General features: G+C 39.8%; 1 protein-coding gene across 1 annotated transcript in view; it reads right to left on the bottom strand.

Moving 5' to 3' along the window:
* LOC126363580 (nephrin-like) overlaps window positions 1-15,916 on the bottom strand; it is a gene marked incomplete at its 3' end in the record, with an annotated part of 482,953 nt that overhangs the window by 192,709 nt on the left and 274,328 nt on the right. The window contains exon 3 of the mRNA XM_050007978.1: window positions 602-810. Coding sequence (XP_049863935.1) covers window positions 602-810 — 209 coding nt within the window. The remainder of the gene's footprint in view (window positions 1-601; window positions 811-15,916) is intronic.

The raw sequence follows: 15,916 nt of genomic DNA, 5'->3' as shown, positions 1-15,916 counted from the left end.
GCAAGTTTCACTTCCGTACATGGCTACTCTTAACCAGAAATTAAATGTTTACATATCCCTGTTTGGCAGAAATGGTTTTCTTGCTATTGACAGCCTGCATTTTATATGCTCTCTGCTTCAACCATTATGCGTTGTTTTATTTCCAAAATAAAAAAATCTCAGCAACTACTTTAAGTGTCTCATTCACTAAGCTAATACCCTCAGCATCACGTGATTTAATTCTACTAAACATTCCATTACCCTTCTTGTCGATGTTCATATTGTCTGGTCTTTTAAAGATACTACCCATTCCCTTCAACCGCTCTTCCAAATCCTTTTCTGTCTTTGACGGAACTCCAATGCCTGGCAAACCTGAAGCTTCTATTCCTCCTCAACGAAATTTAATTCATTTTACAAAGTTCTCCTTGCTTTCGGTTCTAACTAGCTGCCTGTACGGACTGAGGAACACTGGGTACAGGCTACAACCCTGTCTCATTCCCTACTCAACTACCGCTTGCCTTTCACGTCCTTCGACTGTGGATCACAAGCACAACCAAATGGATAAAGAAGACTGTAAACCAGCAGGCACTAAAGGCGAGGCCGGCTGTGTGTGAGTGCTCACCGATGACGGTGAGGTTGTATCTGGCGGACCTGGTGGGCGCGTTGCGGAAGTCGACGCGGCAGCGGTAGACGCCCTCGTCGCGCAGAGTCACCGGCTCGAGCACCAACTGCGCAGGGTCGGACACGGTGCGGAAGTAGGCGCGAGAGCCGAACACTTCGGGCGCCGACCAGTGCGCCGCCTGGCTCAGCGGCTTCCCGCGAACGTCGAAGCTGCAACCCGCAACACAACATATCTCTGACGGTCCATGGCTCAGCGGGCGCCTCTCTGCAGGCGCTGGTACACTCGCTAACACTACAACACTGTGAAAAACTGTAACTCTTAGCAAGAATGGCCCCAATACAACCAGATTGTACCATAAATCAGTGATTAAAATTTTATTTAGGTAATAAACGAGTAGATCTAACAGCGTTTACAGTTGTTCATTAGAAACAAATTTCTTCAGAACTTTGTAAAAAGGAAACCCATTTCAGCACTGACAGTTTCCTCATTAATTTTAATGATTTTATTGCAAAGAAAGACCAAAGCTGCAAAACATGCAGAATATAATTCACCTCAAATATCTGCAGGATGCAATTTTCTAGACACTAGTCACGTCTTAGATGGAAAAAAAGTTTTTTTTTTATTTGCTGTTATTCTTTGAAGGTTTAAACTTGTGTAACAGTACAAATGTACTCAATGTCTTAAATCCCGCAATGTACAAGATAAGACTTCTTAGCATGTACGTTATCTGTACTTGAGATACACAAAACAATTTAAAAAATTAAAATTCACTTTTGACGACTATTTCTTTACTTTTAACCTTCAGCAGACAGAGTAATCACTTCAGTTAATGTAGGGATAAATCATTGTGCGGAGTGCGTCATTTTATTTAAGTGATTTTACTAGCAAGATGCGAGCATCCCCATCTGTACATTTCTTTAATGGCAAAAAATTACAGGTTTAAGGTATAGCTAACTCCTCTATCAACACAAAGTCGTGTGACATGGATTTTGGTCGGATTCGTTTCGTCACAAAACTTTAAGAATTTTATTTAATAGTACCAGTCGGAACTGCTACGTAAAAGGAATAACTAAACCATATTCGCCTTTCAAATGCATTGTGATATGTACAAAAATCACTGACTGAAGATTTGTGATCTTTACTTTATATCTTACGAATGTGAATGGTTCCAGGAATAGTCACTATGGATAAAATTAACGTCGGTATTACACTAGGATCAAAGAAGACATGTGAAACAAACGTGTAACACTGAACGCATGACACTGTATAACTTTTCGAGGTCAAAGACTGCAGTTGTAGCCTTTTAGTGAGGACTAACCGGGTAGAATCCTCGGTTCTGGCTCATATTTGATATACTGCTAAGACAATGGTACTCAAATGTAAGCAGTTTGATCTCAGATATTACTGAAACAAAAATGACTGTCGATAGTACCACATAACAACATCACTCCAGACAACAATTAAGTTCTAAAAACTGACATTCAGTGAGACCGGTGTAACTGAAAGGAAGAAAGTAATAACTTGGTGAAAGAAACCTCCACATAGAAGTGTGGGCTATTACAAACCGGATTTGACTTCATTTGGGAAATGTAACACGTAACACATTTATCAAATGGTATACGGGATTGAAAATGTATTTACAATTATGTCAACAGTTAATCTCTTGGAGCCATATGTAGTAATGTAATGCTCTATTGATGTGCTTACGATCTGACCACATAACTGGAACATATGACAGCTCTTTGTGTGTTAGTTATTAATCATCATGTGCTGTGAAAATTCGAAAAGTCACTTGTACATTAGTAAAGACAGGTGAAACTACTGAAAATGATTCGTTCTTAAATTAACTACAAACAACTATTAGTTTGGCAAAGCACAGAGTTATTTCAACTTAAATATTTATAGTTCACAGTGAATGCATGGGACATTTTGATACTTGTAGTTGGGCTATACATGATACAGAAGTAGCCCAGTGACAATGAGAACTCCTCCGCTTCACAACTTTATTATAGTAACGTATGTGTCAATGAATCCTAATCGTTGTGGAGAACGGGCGAGGGTGGCACGCTGTATTTCGCATGGCACGAGTTTATCACATCGCTGTGTTAAATAACCACGTGGACAACAACTGTCCACATCAGTAAGCTTGAAGCTAAGACAAATCTCCCATGGGGATCACGTATATAGAGTAATGGATTTAAGGAACATCTTTAACAATATATTCAGTTTATATTTGGTCATTCTAGAATCAAGTTCCGTTTTTAAGAAATCGGTTAATATTTTTTTTATTTCGTTGTAAAACTTTGTATTTGTAGTGAAACTGATATAGCTGAAGAGCTTGTCAAAATAAATAATAACCATTGATTTTGTCGATGTGCCTATCGTGAGAATTATAATCATCTCTCACATATATTTGAAGACATTCTTTGAATTACGATAAATGTGAAAACCGGAAAAGCCATCGTTTATTTTACATAAAATATCTCATTGAGATCCATTTACAAAACAGTATTTTGGTGATTCATTGGTGGGAATGAGGTATAAAGTGAATGTAGATGAAAGATATGTAACATTTAGATTACCTTAAAGTATCCTTTACATGTGTGAACGTTGAAAAATTTTAATTCCACCTGAAACTGCTGCTGCACAAACTAACAGTTCATTCACTTTGCTTGAGTAACTCATTAAATTTCATAGTTACCTGTCTGAACAAGGGAGAAAACCACATTCCACGGCGACCAGTTGCAGCTGCAGCCCTTTCCAAAAGCTAATTACTGGTAAGCTTTTTGTGCATTTTAGTCGGTTATTAAATTTAGTAGTTTTAACTGGTGTTTCTGTGGAATAACTGCTGCAGAAACTTTTAGAAACTTCCGCTGTATTGATAAAGTTGTTTGTGTATTGGCGTCAGTTACTGAATTCAGCATTCAACCAGTTTTTCTTGCTGTTTCCTGTTGAAACAGCTTTCACTCACTTGGACGATATAGTTGTTCGTGCTCTGTGGTTAGTTATTAAATATTGTAGTTTTCAGTCGGTGTTTGTTCCTGTTTTTGTTACAATACTGGTAAGGAGACTATTGGAATCTTTCACTTTCTCTGCTTGATATCTTTTTGAGCACATAGTCAGTAATTATATTTAGTTTTTTCCAGCCAGGATTGCATGCCATTTTCAGTTAAATAGATATAGTGAAAACTTTGGCAAACGTTCGCTGAATGTGTTCAGTTTCGTTGGTGTATCAGTGGACACTTGAATTTTTTTAGTCAAGTTAATATGTGAAATTTTTGAGTAATTATTACTTGTTGTGGATTAATACTGTTAATAATAGTAGTCACTTTCTTTGTAGATAGTGTAATTTGAGATTACTGTAATCTGTCTATTGTAGTAACAGAACTTAGAAAACATAGAGGTTTACTTTTTATCAGTAATGTAAAATAGTTTACCACGAGTGAGAAGTGTGGGCTATGTCGTAGGTTTTTGAGTATTGGTTTACAGTGTGAATTTTGTGCGAAGTACTTTTATTTAGGGGGAATGTAGTGGGGAAGCCATTGGGCATCGTACTGAGATCCTCTCCAGGAGTTTCAGGATATGTGGCAAGAATAAGTTAACAGCAGCAGTACTGTAATAGGTGGTGTTACAAAACGTAAATGTAGAATTTAGATCGGATGAGCAGGGAGAAGGAGGCTGGGAAATGGGAACTCGTGGTTGGCAAGAAGGATGCTAGGAGGAGGAGATATTCAGTTAGTTGCACTTTGCTTGTTACCAGTAGAGTTGAGCAACTATCAGAGTTCAGTGGAGAGGAAGCTCTTGTAGCTGCAGGTGTAGGGAAAATGCATCAGAACTCTATAGTTAGCTAGCCTAGTTCAGATGCAAATTATTACTGAAAAAAGAATGTTCTCTTACGTAGTTTTCATGGAAGTCGTAGGAAGTATTGGGGAGTAAGAACAAGGTCACCAGTATTGTGAAGCCTAGCGCAGGATTGGCTCAGGTGACAATTAACATAGGTTAGTGTAGGGAAGCAGCCTACTAATGCCTTATAAAATTCACATCAGTCTTTCCATTGTGTTCCAGCCAGTCCGCTGTAACCAGCTCTGACGTCATAAATGTTGCGCAATACTTTAAAAATCAAGTAAATAACCTGAAACGTTCTAGCATGTCAGGAGTAATACAAAATCATTATGTGTTGAATATCAGTTCAATAACTTTAACCATTTTCGAAATTTGGACGTTTTTCTGTAAAAATCGTTGGCGCAACAGAAAAGAGCTAGAAACTTAAAAATTTATATTCAGATTCCTTTTGCATAATAATTTAGTAGAAACAGTATTCTGGATCTCAGAAATTAAAATTTTTGTTGAAATTCATGATTTTCTGGTTTTTGTCTCAGAAATTAAGGAAGAAAGATACATTAAGTAGGCGAATAAATAAAGCTAGGATGTTTAAATTTACGTAGAAGGAAGATCCGCTATAATCACAAAAATGTGAGAAGTTTCAACAGAATAACTATAAAACTATAGCTACAGCGTATCTCCAAAGAGCAAGTTCAGAGCTCGTCTACTTCGTGTAGTGTAATTAAATTAATTCTCTCGTCCAAAATATTTGACTTAGCCACGTCAGATTTTTATTATGATTACTTACTTGTGTGCTGATTGCACAATTAAACTGAAAGATTCATCGGCATCAGCAAAGGAAGCAATGATTTATTCGATAACTTATAGTGGTGCATTACTAGCCCAGCGGCTAGTCGGGAGAGCAGATTTGATCAGGCGTTCCCTTAGCCGTCTGCACCGCGGCTTTATATGTAAGAACACTGCGCGAGAAAAGGTAGGCCCCAGTTCTCTCCATACGCTGATATGTGCCAGGAGTCGTTGATATAAACAGCCTCGGATGCAGTAATAAGCTACTCGGGATATGCATAGCCATGAAATCGTTTTCGAGTGAAGTGTTCATTTTTGGATGACGTTAAGGATCTATCTTTAGTTTGCGTATGTCGTATTTTCACGTGGCGCCGCAGGACCGACATTCCACCATTATTACAAGGTGCACTCAAGTTCTAAGGCCTCCGATTTTGTTTCTCCGGACTGGAAAGAGATAGAAACATGCGCATTGTTTTAAAATGAGGCCGCGGTCATTGTCAATACGTCCCAGAGATGGCAGCACCGTACGACAGATGGAATTTTACCGCCAGCGGCGAGAATGAGAACTGTTTTAAATACTTAAAATGGCGACGTTTTCCATACTTGAACAGCGTGCAATCATTCGTTTTATGAATTTGCGTGGTGTGAAACCAATTGAAATTCATCGACAGTTGTGACAACAAACCGAAACAATCTCGGGCTCACACAAGCCGGTCTGACGACATGATCGAGAAACTGGAGAGATTTGTTTTGTGGGATCGCTGAATAACTGTTGAACAGATCGCCTCCAGAGTTGGCAGTTCTGTGGTTTCTGTGCACACAATCCTCCATGACGACCTGGAAATCCAGGTGGGTGCCACGAATGCTGACGGACGACCACATGGCTGCCTGTGCGGCATGTTGCCAGGCAATGTTGACGTGCAACGACAGCATGAATGGGACTTTATTTTAGTCTGTTGTGACAATGGATGAGACGTGGATGACATTTTTAAATCCAGAAACAAAGCGAAAGTCAGCTCAGTGGAAGCACCGCCACCAAAAAATTTTGGGTAACCGCCAGTGCTGAAATAATGATGGTGTCCATGTTCTGGGACAGCGAGGGCGTGATCCTTACCATTGCGTTCCAAAGGGCACTATGGTAACAGGTGCATCCTAAGAAAATGTTTTGAAGAACAAATTCCTTCCCGCACTGCGTCAAAAACGTCCGGGAAGGGCTGCGCGTGTGCTGTTTCACCAAGGCAACGCACCCACACATCGAGCTAACGTTACGCAACAGTTTCTTCATGATAACAACTTTGAAGCGATTCCTGATGCTCCCTACTCATCTGACATTGCTCCTAGCGACTTTTGGCTTTATCCAACAATGAAAGACACTCTCTGTGGCCGCACATTCACCAGCAGTGCTGCTATTACCTCAGGGATTTTCCAGTGGTCAAAACAGGCTCCTAAAGAAGCCTTCGCCGCTGCCATGGAATCATGGCGTCAGCGTTCTGAAAAATGTGTACGTGTGCAGGGCGATTACGTCGAGAAGTAACGCCAGTTTCATCGATTTTGGGTGAGTAGTTAATTACAAAAAAAAAAAAAAAAATCGGAGGCCTTAGAACTTGAATGCACCTTGTAGTGTGGCGTTTGATGAACATTATCATCAAATTATGCCGAGCATTCACTTAAACATTTAATTTGAACAGTTATAGTGGCATCAGCGCATTAGACACTGAACTGCTCTGGTAGTTGGAATGTGCTGATTCTTTTTGGTCTGTGACTTTCAGAATATAGACAGAGAGTGGTTTTTGATTATGAATCCTAGATAATCTCCTAATTCCTCAGAGCTATAAGCTGTAGCTATAAATGTGTTTATCAGATGAAGTGCGCACTAGGATTTCTAATTACAGGCTTGACGTTTTGCTTATCACTTTCTGGTTGCCAATATTGTAGTTAGAGAGCCAGTGTTGAGAACGGCAAAGAACAGCATTAAATGAGTAATAGGAACATTTAACAACTATACTACCTGTCGCCCCACAGTAGTTCTGTAGGAATTTTACAAAGAGAATCAGGTAGTCATTGTGGGTGGAACTGGGCAAAGTTTTCTTATGGATGACCTGAAATGAGAACCACTCAGAATGATGTCAAAAATACGCATTTCGTGTAAGTACTTCAGCGTCATGATCAGTTGCGTGGTTATACAGCTGCGAGGCGTGTTAACATAAGACTTGAGTTGGTACTATGGTTGGAAGAGATGGTTCACATTACTGTCGTGTTGGATGAGTCTGTCTGCAGGGTAGGTTTCATAGACATGGCCTGCACCTCAGCAGTTATGGGAAAGGGAGGTTGAGAAATCTTGTAGATGCCACCGTAGGGGAGTTGGGGGGGGGGGGGGGGCGGGGGAAATCACTCATGGGAAAATAATTCATGTATTAGTTGGTGTTAGAGCTAAACCTGTTTTAAACTGAAGTCATCTGGTAGATATTCCTGTTTAAAGGAAAGTTCTTTAACAAAGGAATGACTTTCGACAAAGGTTTAGTATTCAAATAATGAAGGAATTCGCATAATTCATTAAAATATATAATATATCATAGATGAAGTTAATGAAGAGAGATAAATTTATTGGAATACAAAAGCAATTCTTAAATAATGAGATAATTCAGAGGTTCCCTTTACAAGGATAAAGGTTAACAGGCTATTTCTATAGGTGTTCCTTGAAGTGTGAGTGTACTGATTTTTCAAAGCACTGTACTGAACAGGTATTTGAATGTTGTGGGAACATGGATGAATTTAGTGAAACTAAACTTCTAATTGTTGTTATTTATAGGTCCACTGACTGATTTCAGAACATTCCTGCTCAAGCGAGTGTGTGTGTGTGTGTGTGTGTGTGTGTGTGTGTGTGTGTTGGGGCTTATGGGCGCTCAGCATCGAGGTCATCAGGGCCCTCAAGCGAGAGAGGGTTCACTTTAAGTACAAAAAAATTGCTGTATGTGGTTACTTGAGTATTAATATTGTGTAAATGAGTGTGTGAAAAAGAGGATGCTGGCAGATATATTTAATTCATATCATCCGATGCAAACTGTATTCTTTCCAACGAGAGTACAGGAGAACTGCAGTACGACCGTACACAACATTTTCATTCTCCATTATTAGAGGGGCATTTTGTTAGCAAAAAGGTGAAAGTCTTTTCAGACCATGATGAACAAATTTCATCGCTAAATGATTTGTGTCCTCAGTCTTCTTCTTTTTCTTTAGTGTTTGTCCCACCTGGCGTCATTGTCCGTGAGTGATTCGCTCTCTCCATTTTGTTCGGTCGCTGCCCATGTCTGGATGGTGATTTACAGCATTTGAAAATTGATTTCTATTAGAACTTTCAAAACGGGGTACTAACACTAACACACAGTCTGGATAGCTAAGAAAGGAAAGAATATCACGTAGAACGAAGAGGTTATTATGTCAGGATAAAATTAAAATCATATGGGTAGTTGTGAAGTAAGTGGCCAACATCACCTTGTTGAGGATATAAAGTCAATTTATAGTGTTTCAGTTGGACACGTGATCAGTATTTAATAATCACTTTCTGAATATAGCAGTTGAACTGAAGAGAATCTTAGTCCCTACAGAGCATCATAGATGTCTTAGAAAATAGCTTTCCAAGACTGTTAACTGTAATACTTCTCCATGATACTGACAAGGGAGATCTTGAGTCAATATGTTAGTCCCGCACTTAGCCATCTCTGTAACGTTTGCATCCGGAATGGTCAGTTTCCTGATAGATTAGAGGACTCAGACGTGAAGACATTTTGTAAGAAAAAAGAAAAGGGTATTATAGACAATGCTATTTCTATTTATATGCCACCGGTTTTTGTTAAAGATACTGAAAAACCTGTTCATAACAGGGTTTATCGACATGGGAATTGGGCGTTCTCATCATTTCATCATCATTTGGGCATTGGCGAGACTGGAAATTGTAAAGGTTGGGAATTGTAAAGGTTGGGAATTTGTATGGGCGCTGGTAACCACGTCGTTGAGCACCCCACAAACCAAACTCATCATCAGTCATCATCATACAAGGGTACCTGGTCGTTTCAGCTCACATAGCTTACAGCCATATGTACAGTTTGGTTTCAGAAGTGGATCAGAAACTGAAAATACTATATTCTCTTTTTCTTTTGAGGCTCTGGACGAATTACATAGAATGTTCAGAGTGCTAAGTGTCTTCTTAGATTTAACTAAGTTGTTTGACTGTGTTGATCGCCAAATATTACTCCAGAAGTTGGACCATTATGGAATAAGTGGAGTATCTCGTAACTGTCTCACTTCTTACATTCAGAACAGACAGCAGAAGGTCATTCTCCGCAATACTCATAATGGCTACGATGTGCAGTCCCAATGGGGTACAATTAAGTGGGGGAGGTGGGCAAGAGGTGCCATAGGGGCCGGTGCTTGGGCCGCAGCTGTTTCTCATTTATATAAATGATCTGCCTCCTTGTATTGCAGCTCATTGTCAAATTATTCTGTTTGCTGATGACACCAACTTGGTAATGAAGAACGCTGTATTCAATGTTGACACAGTATCAAAAAACGCAATTCAAGACATAAGTTCATGGCTTGTAGAAAAAAATTGATGCTAGATCACAGCAAGACTATGTTTTCACTGTTTATAACATACAAATCAACAAAAACTGAAAGTTTCATTACAGAGATCGAATATATGATTAGTGAAATGAACTGTTAAAATTCCTAGGTGTTCACGTAGACAGGAGGCTATCGTGGGGAGGTCATGGTCAGGGTATTGTTCAAAAATTAATGATTCTTTATGTACCACTAGGACAGTACGTAAGGGTGAAGTCAACACGAAAAATATTCTTTTTTGCTATTTTCATTCGCTTATGACGCACGGTTTTCTTTTTTTGGGATACGTCTACTGATTCAAAAAGGGTATTTTTGACTGAGAAACGGGCGTTTCGAGCACCATTTGGCGCAAGTTCTTGAACCTCTTATGGACCCCGGTTCAGTAGTCCCTCAAATTCTGAAATTGGCCTCTGAATACATACATCCTTCAATGTCGTTTGTTGTCAACAATTTCAGCTTATACCCAACAGTTATCAGCTTTCACTTCAGTTGATACTAGGCTGAAATCCATCTCCCAGTCTTGTGTAGCAAGGCGTTTAGTATTCTACTTCAGCCGTTTTCAATAAGCTACCCCAAGAATTCCAAAGTCTTAGCAGCATTTCTTTCAAGTCTAAACTGAAGGGTTTCCTTATGACTCACTCCTTGTAGGCTGTTGAAAAATTAAATAATTAAGCTAATTCCTGTGTTACGTTGCTTACTTATTAAGTTTATTCAGAGTTATGGCTTGTCGTTTGAACATAGGATATTATACGTTTTATTTTATCTGTTATTACTGTCGTGTTGTAATTTTACGTACTGACTCGTTCCATGACCAAGGAGGCTTCGTCCTACGATACATGATACGTATAAAAATAGAAATAAAATAAAATACAAAGTATTATGATTTAGTTTGGTAGTGATTACAGAAAGGAATCTTCCTTTCTTACCATATTCTTCCTCAAATTAGGGGAACCTGCAACTATTCATCTCATTAATTATGTACAGCCAAAACCATTAAATATGAGAAGAGGTGGAGATAGGACAGCTCACGGTCGATACTTACTATTTGTTCTCGGCTCTTAATACACCACAAAGTCACCCGTTTCACCAAACCCGGTAGAAAACTTTATCGTTTTTGAAAGAAAGGTATCTCACAAAAGATATAGCTCCAAAAAGACATGGCTGGATGTGAATGTAACTTCGGACCCGTACATATTATCGGCTAGTGTGTAAATAAATACAGCTGCAGTGCTTTGTGACAGAGTGATCACCAGAGTGCATTAAAGTTTTTCATGTTTAATGATCTTAAAAGGACTCTTGGTGCATACAAGCGGCTTGAAACGCGTCCAATATTAAGTAATCACTTTAAAGGAGGCGGAGATGGTGCGAACTCGTCTGAGAGCAAGTTATAAGCAAGTCATTGTGTGTATCCATTTTGCTAGCTGGTCGAATCGAGCAATGTCCATATTTCCGGGGTATTAGGATGTGACAGTGGCCTGATGTTGGAATCCATGGTACGTGAGGCCAGGCATAATCACAGTGAAGGTTCCGGTAGACGAAGACCGAGCAACACAAAGGAGGATCGCCATAGTGCCCATAAAGCACATCTACCCATTGTCATCTGTGCCTACCCTCCCAGGACAAGTAATCGATTCCCTTAAACACTCTGTGTCATGACCTAAAATTGGTCAGACACTAGCAGAACCAAGATTAGGAAAATACCATCCCTTGCGTTGGCTATCGTTAACGTCACAACACAAACGGCTGCATATGGTGCCGTGCCGGGACCAGGAAGCATGGACTGCTGGTCAATGACGTCGCATTACGTTCACGACGTATCGCGTTTCTGCTCTATCACAGATATCTATTGTTTGGCGAGTAAGATGCGACTGGGGCAGACGTCATATACGTCCAGTTGTTTGGAGAAATACAGTGGTGTTACCGCCGTGTCTCGGTGCGGGGAGCCATCGGTTATCACTTCGGGTAACACTTGATAGTGACTGAGGGACCCGTGGCTGACCAACGGCATGTCACGGGCATCCTGCGTCCTAATGTGTTACCTCTCATGCGACATTGTCGCTTTGCTATGTTTATACTGATTAATGCTTGTACACTCACAGCACGTGTCACCATGAGTTTTCTGCGTGATGCTGACATACTCCCGTTAGCAATGTCCCCTGGTTTGTCTCAAACAGAGTTATAATGGGACCAGCTCGCACGACAACTCTCTCCTGTTGCCATTATAAGGGATATCAGGGATCAGTTACAGCATATGAGAGGCAGCTTGCCTCAAGAAAGAATACAACGCCTCAATTCCAAATCGAATCAGTGTATGCTTAGGTGCAACATCAAAATGACAAGTTGGGATGTACTGCCTAGTTCTTTGTTAAACTAACTGGATTTTGTAATCACTACAATAACATCACATACCCTTCCAATCCGTGAAGTTTCATTTCGCTTCCTCCTCCTCTAATGCTTTATTTAAGTTATTTTTCTCAAGAAAAATATTTCTGATTCTGTATTACATTCTGTTTTATCAAAACGCAAGAGATTACTGATTCGCCTGTGTTTTCAATCCTACCAATCGTTTTAATTGGTTGGAAAATCTCTCACGTCATGTGATCCTTTTCGCAATACCAGGTCATTCTCAACGTGAGATTGAGTTTCTCCAATATCTTGTCCCATGATTCACGTGAATTGGCGCAGACCTATAGACAATAATGTTTTAGTGTGGGCTTTCTGACTACTGAGCGAGTAGTGCTAGAGTTAAGATATTGGATTCATATTTATAAGGATCAGTGTTCAAATACAAGATCTAAGTTCGGCTTAGTTTCCGTATAAGGCTCACACAAATGCCATGACGAATTTTTTCTAAGCATAACGATAAATTTCCTTTCTCTACACATTTAAATGTTAAACTTGGCCTCTAACGACCCAGCCATCCTCAAGAGATAGTCCCTAATCCTTCCTGCAATGTACGTCAGCTTCACTATGGTCAAACAAGTCTCCCATTAAGGTTCGTAGAACGAACCGTAATTTTTATTAATAAGAGCGTTTTGGCCGAATTAAGTCATTTTCAGACTGAAATACGGATAGGAGTAAAGTTATCATGGGCGTCAAACGTTGTAGCTAGACGTTTTCTGAACCACCCACACTAGCGACATATCTCCTTATTCTACTTGGTGATTCTGTATTCACAATTTTTAATCCACAAGAAGATTTATGTGATTGGTAATCAATTTCAAGATGGGATCTAAGGAATCTAAAAACTATTGAGTAATATTTTACTGAATATATTCATTGCGTCTCTCAAGTAGTAAGTATTCTTCCCGTTTGTACGGTTAAGAAAATAGGTAAAATGTCATCCTGAATAATATATCTCTCTTCCAGTAGAGGGTGTCAACAAATGTTACGTGCAGAACGCAAAGGCCTAATACACGTGGCTCCAAATTATAGTGAAAATCGATATTGTGACAATTGTGTTGCAAAACCATGTGCATACATTGCTATTTTCACAATGTCGCCAGCTTAGACAGTAAACAACGTTGGTTCTGCTGTAACTATAATGTACGCAGAATACCGTGGCCGGTAGATGCACAGACGATAGGGCACGCATGGAGAGTGTGGTGGAGGTGGTGTCTGCTGACAGCTGGTGTAGGGGAAATGCCAAGCGCTGGATGGGAGGTGCCGTTCTAAACAGAAGCCTACAATCAAATTTTTTTGTAAATATTATGTCGGGCTCCTTCACGCACACACTTGCATGGTGACCATTCAAAAAGATCAGTCACCTCTCCTTTGGTTAGTATGTAAAAAGAATTTCACCGAAAACGTGGCTATTTTTTTCACCTTGCTTGTGAACCATTTGTATCTTTCAGACAAGTGTGACGAGTGTGGAATTTTGAGTAAAATCTACATATTTCTCTAGTTTCTATGTTAAAATGGCCTTCTTTTTTCAAACCTTGGCGGAGTTTACGCTATCTCACCTCACTATCATGTTGTGCAGACGCAATTGCGAGAGAATTTTGAAACAATGGTTTATTAAGTTTATTTAGTGAGGATCTGAGGAAAAGTGAGGTCAGCATCTCAGGAAAAAACACGTCCTCGGTACAACATAAGCATGTAATGATTTCACTTAGGTTGTTCCAAAACCCATTGAATTTCTCGTTTTACCAGCTATCCACGGCCCTTAAAAATTATAACTTTCCGTCGTAAAAGTCTGTAGTTAGTGGAATAACACGGTGGATAATGAAGTTTTTAATAATAACCGAACGCCAAAATACTCTCCTTGTTAAGTGCTATTATTTACCAAAATCTCATTTGTACATCCGAAATAGTTTATGAAATGCTAGGAATGTTGTGGGTATTTCACTCTGGCTTTATCGCTGGCGCGGTGCGATCACAGATGAGTGCTACAAGTCAGATCAGTTTTCTCAATATTGGTGACTGTCAGAGACCTCTACCCAAGTCTAAAGAAAAACTCAATATGTTAGCAAAATTTCATACGCAGCAACAGTTATATAATATGCGCCAAAGGTAACATCATTGCGAACTCTGTTTTTCACTGCAAACTTTTTAGAATTTCGCGCAATATCTTACTTTTACGTAAATATCACAATAACTATGACCATTAACGAAATAACGGGTGTATGATAATGAGCCTAACATATAAAGCTACAAGGAAAACAAAAATGATTTTTTTACCTAATTGTTTCTGTAAATCGTTTGAGAAGGATTGCAGGATGTGTCCGTCGATTCTGTTATCGCCGACCAGCTGAGTAGTGGGAAACGCTCGTCAGCCTCCTGTTCTGAACGAACGAATGAACTCTCACAGTGCTTTGGGCGAAAACTGGTCACTGCGCTTCGGCTACCGTGTCCTGTGCCACCTACACACGGTATTCCTACTTATTTGTTTGAAATGTTGACAATAATCGTCATAAGCTGTATTCGCATTTTTTAGTAGAAGTCTTTGTTTTAGTGTGCTCAGCGCGCTCAAAATACCGTACTCTGTGGGTTTTCGTTCATTTGACTTTTAATACTGATTAACAATTCAACTGATAGTTTAATGTCAACGAACAACCACCGTTTCCGACCATAAATAACGTTAAAAGTATTATTAATGTGATTTACAATCTACGCTGAATAAGCTGATTCGCACGTATAGTCACTACCTTGTTATTGTGTTTCAGTTGATGCATTAGGCACATCGTTCTATTCAGTCATGGAATGCCAAAATCATATGGTTCCTCATTCGCAGCTGATCATCACATATGCTAAATTAGCATGTTGTATCGCTTCCTAACAACTGAGTCATTTCGTTGTATGCATCCTGCATACTTCAGACAAGAAAAATATTTTACATGCCATAACTGTAGGCTTTTTTCCTTCAATGTGCTCAATAACTACATTTTCTGAAATAAAATTATTCTTAGACTTTCATCATTTGACCATGTTTGTGCATTTGTTTAGTGTTTCTGACCCCTGTTCTAAGACATGGAGCTATGTATACAGAGGTTGGACAAAAAATTTGGAAACATCACGACAAAAGTATGCTTGAACATAAATGCTGATTAATACACAAAGGAAATGCAGACATTGACTCCAGATGGGCATTGGTTAATATTAATGGGGAAGGTTGAAAATCTGTGCTGGACTGATATCCTGCTTATTAGGCAGACGCCCTGACCACTGTGCTGGACTGATATCCTGCTTATTAGGGAGACGCCCTGACCACCTAGCTGTCCGGACACAGTGGCCATTGCACCTCCGCGGACTACCCTAGCACGCTTCCCGTAAGACCCAAATTGTCAACATATTCACACACTCTTAAAGTAGGGCCCCTTGATCGTTATCATTGCTGATCGTGACAGTTTACTGATTCTAGTAGGCGTTCGGGCCTGGCGTGCCTCTGCCCTGTATGTGGTTTGTGCCCTTTCGGGCAAGCACGTTCTCCAGATGTGTCGCTCAAAGCAAACAGCTGGTCATGGGCTGGCGATAGACTGGCGATGTACTGCCGCGCCACCATTCAGTAGCCACTAACACTGGTGATCTCTGGTGTAGAGTTGTAACAGCATGGAATGACGTACCACTGTC

The sequence above is a fragment of the Schistocerca gregaria genome, chromosome 1, assembly GCF_023897955.1.
Source record: "Schistocerca gregaria isolate iqSchGreg1 chromosome 1, iqSchGreg1.2, whole genome shotgun sequence".
Taxonomy (NCBI): Eukaryota; Metazoa; Arthropoda; class Insecta; order Orthoptera; family Acrididae; genus Schistocerca; species Schistocerca gregaria.
The sequence above is the reverse complement of the archived record's forward strand: the minus strand, read 5'-3'. Positions and strand labels throughout refer to the sequence as shown.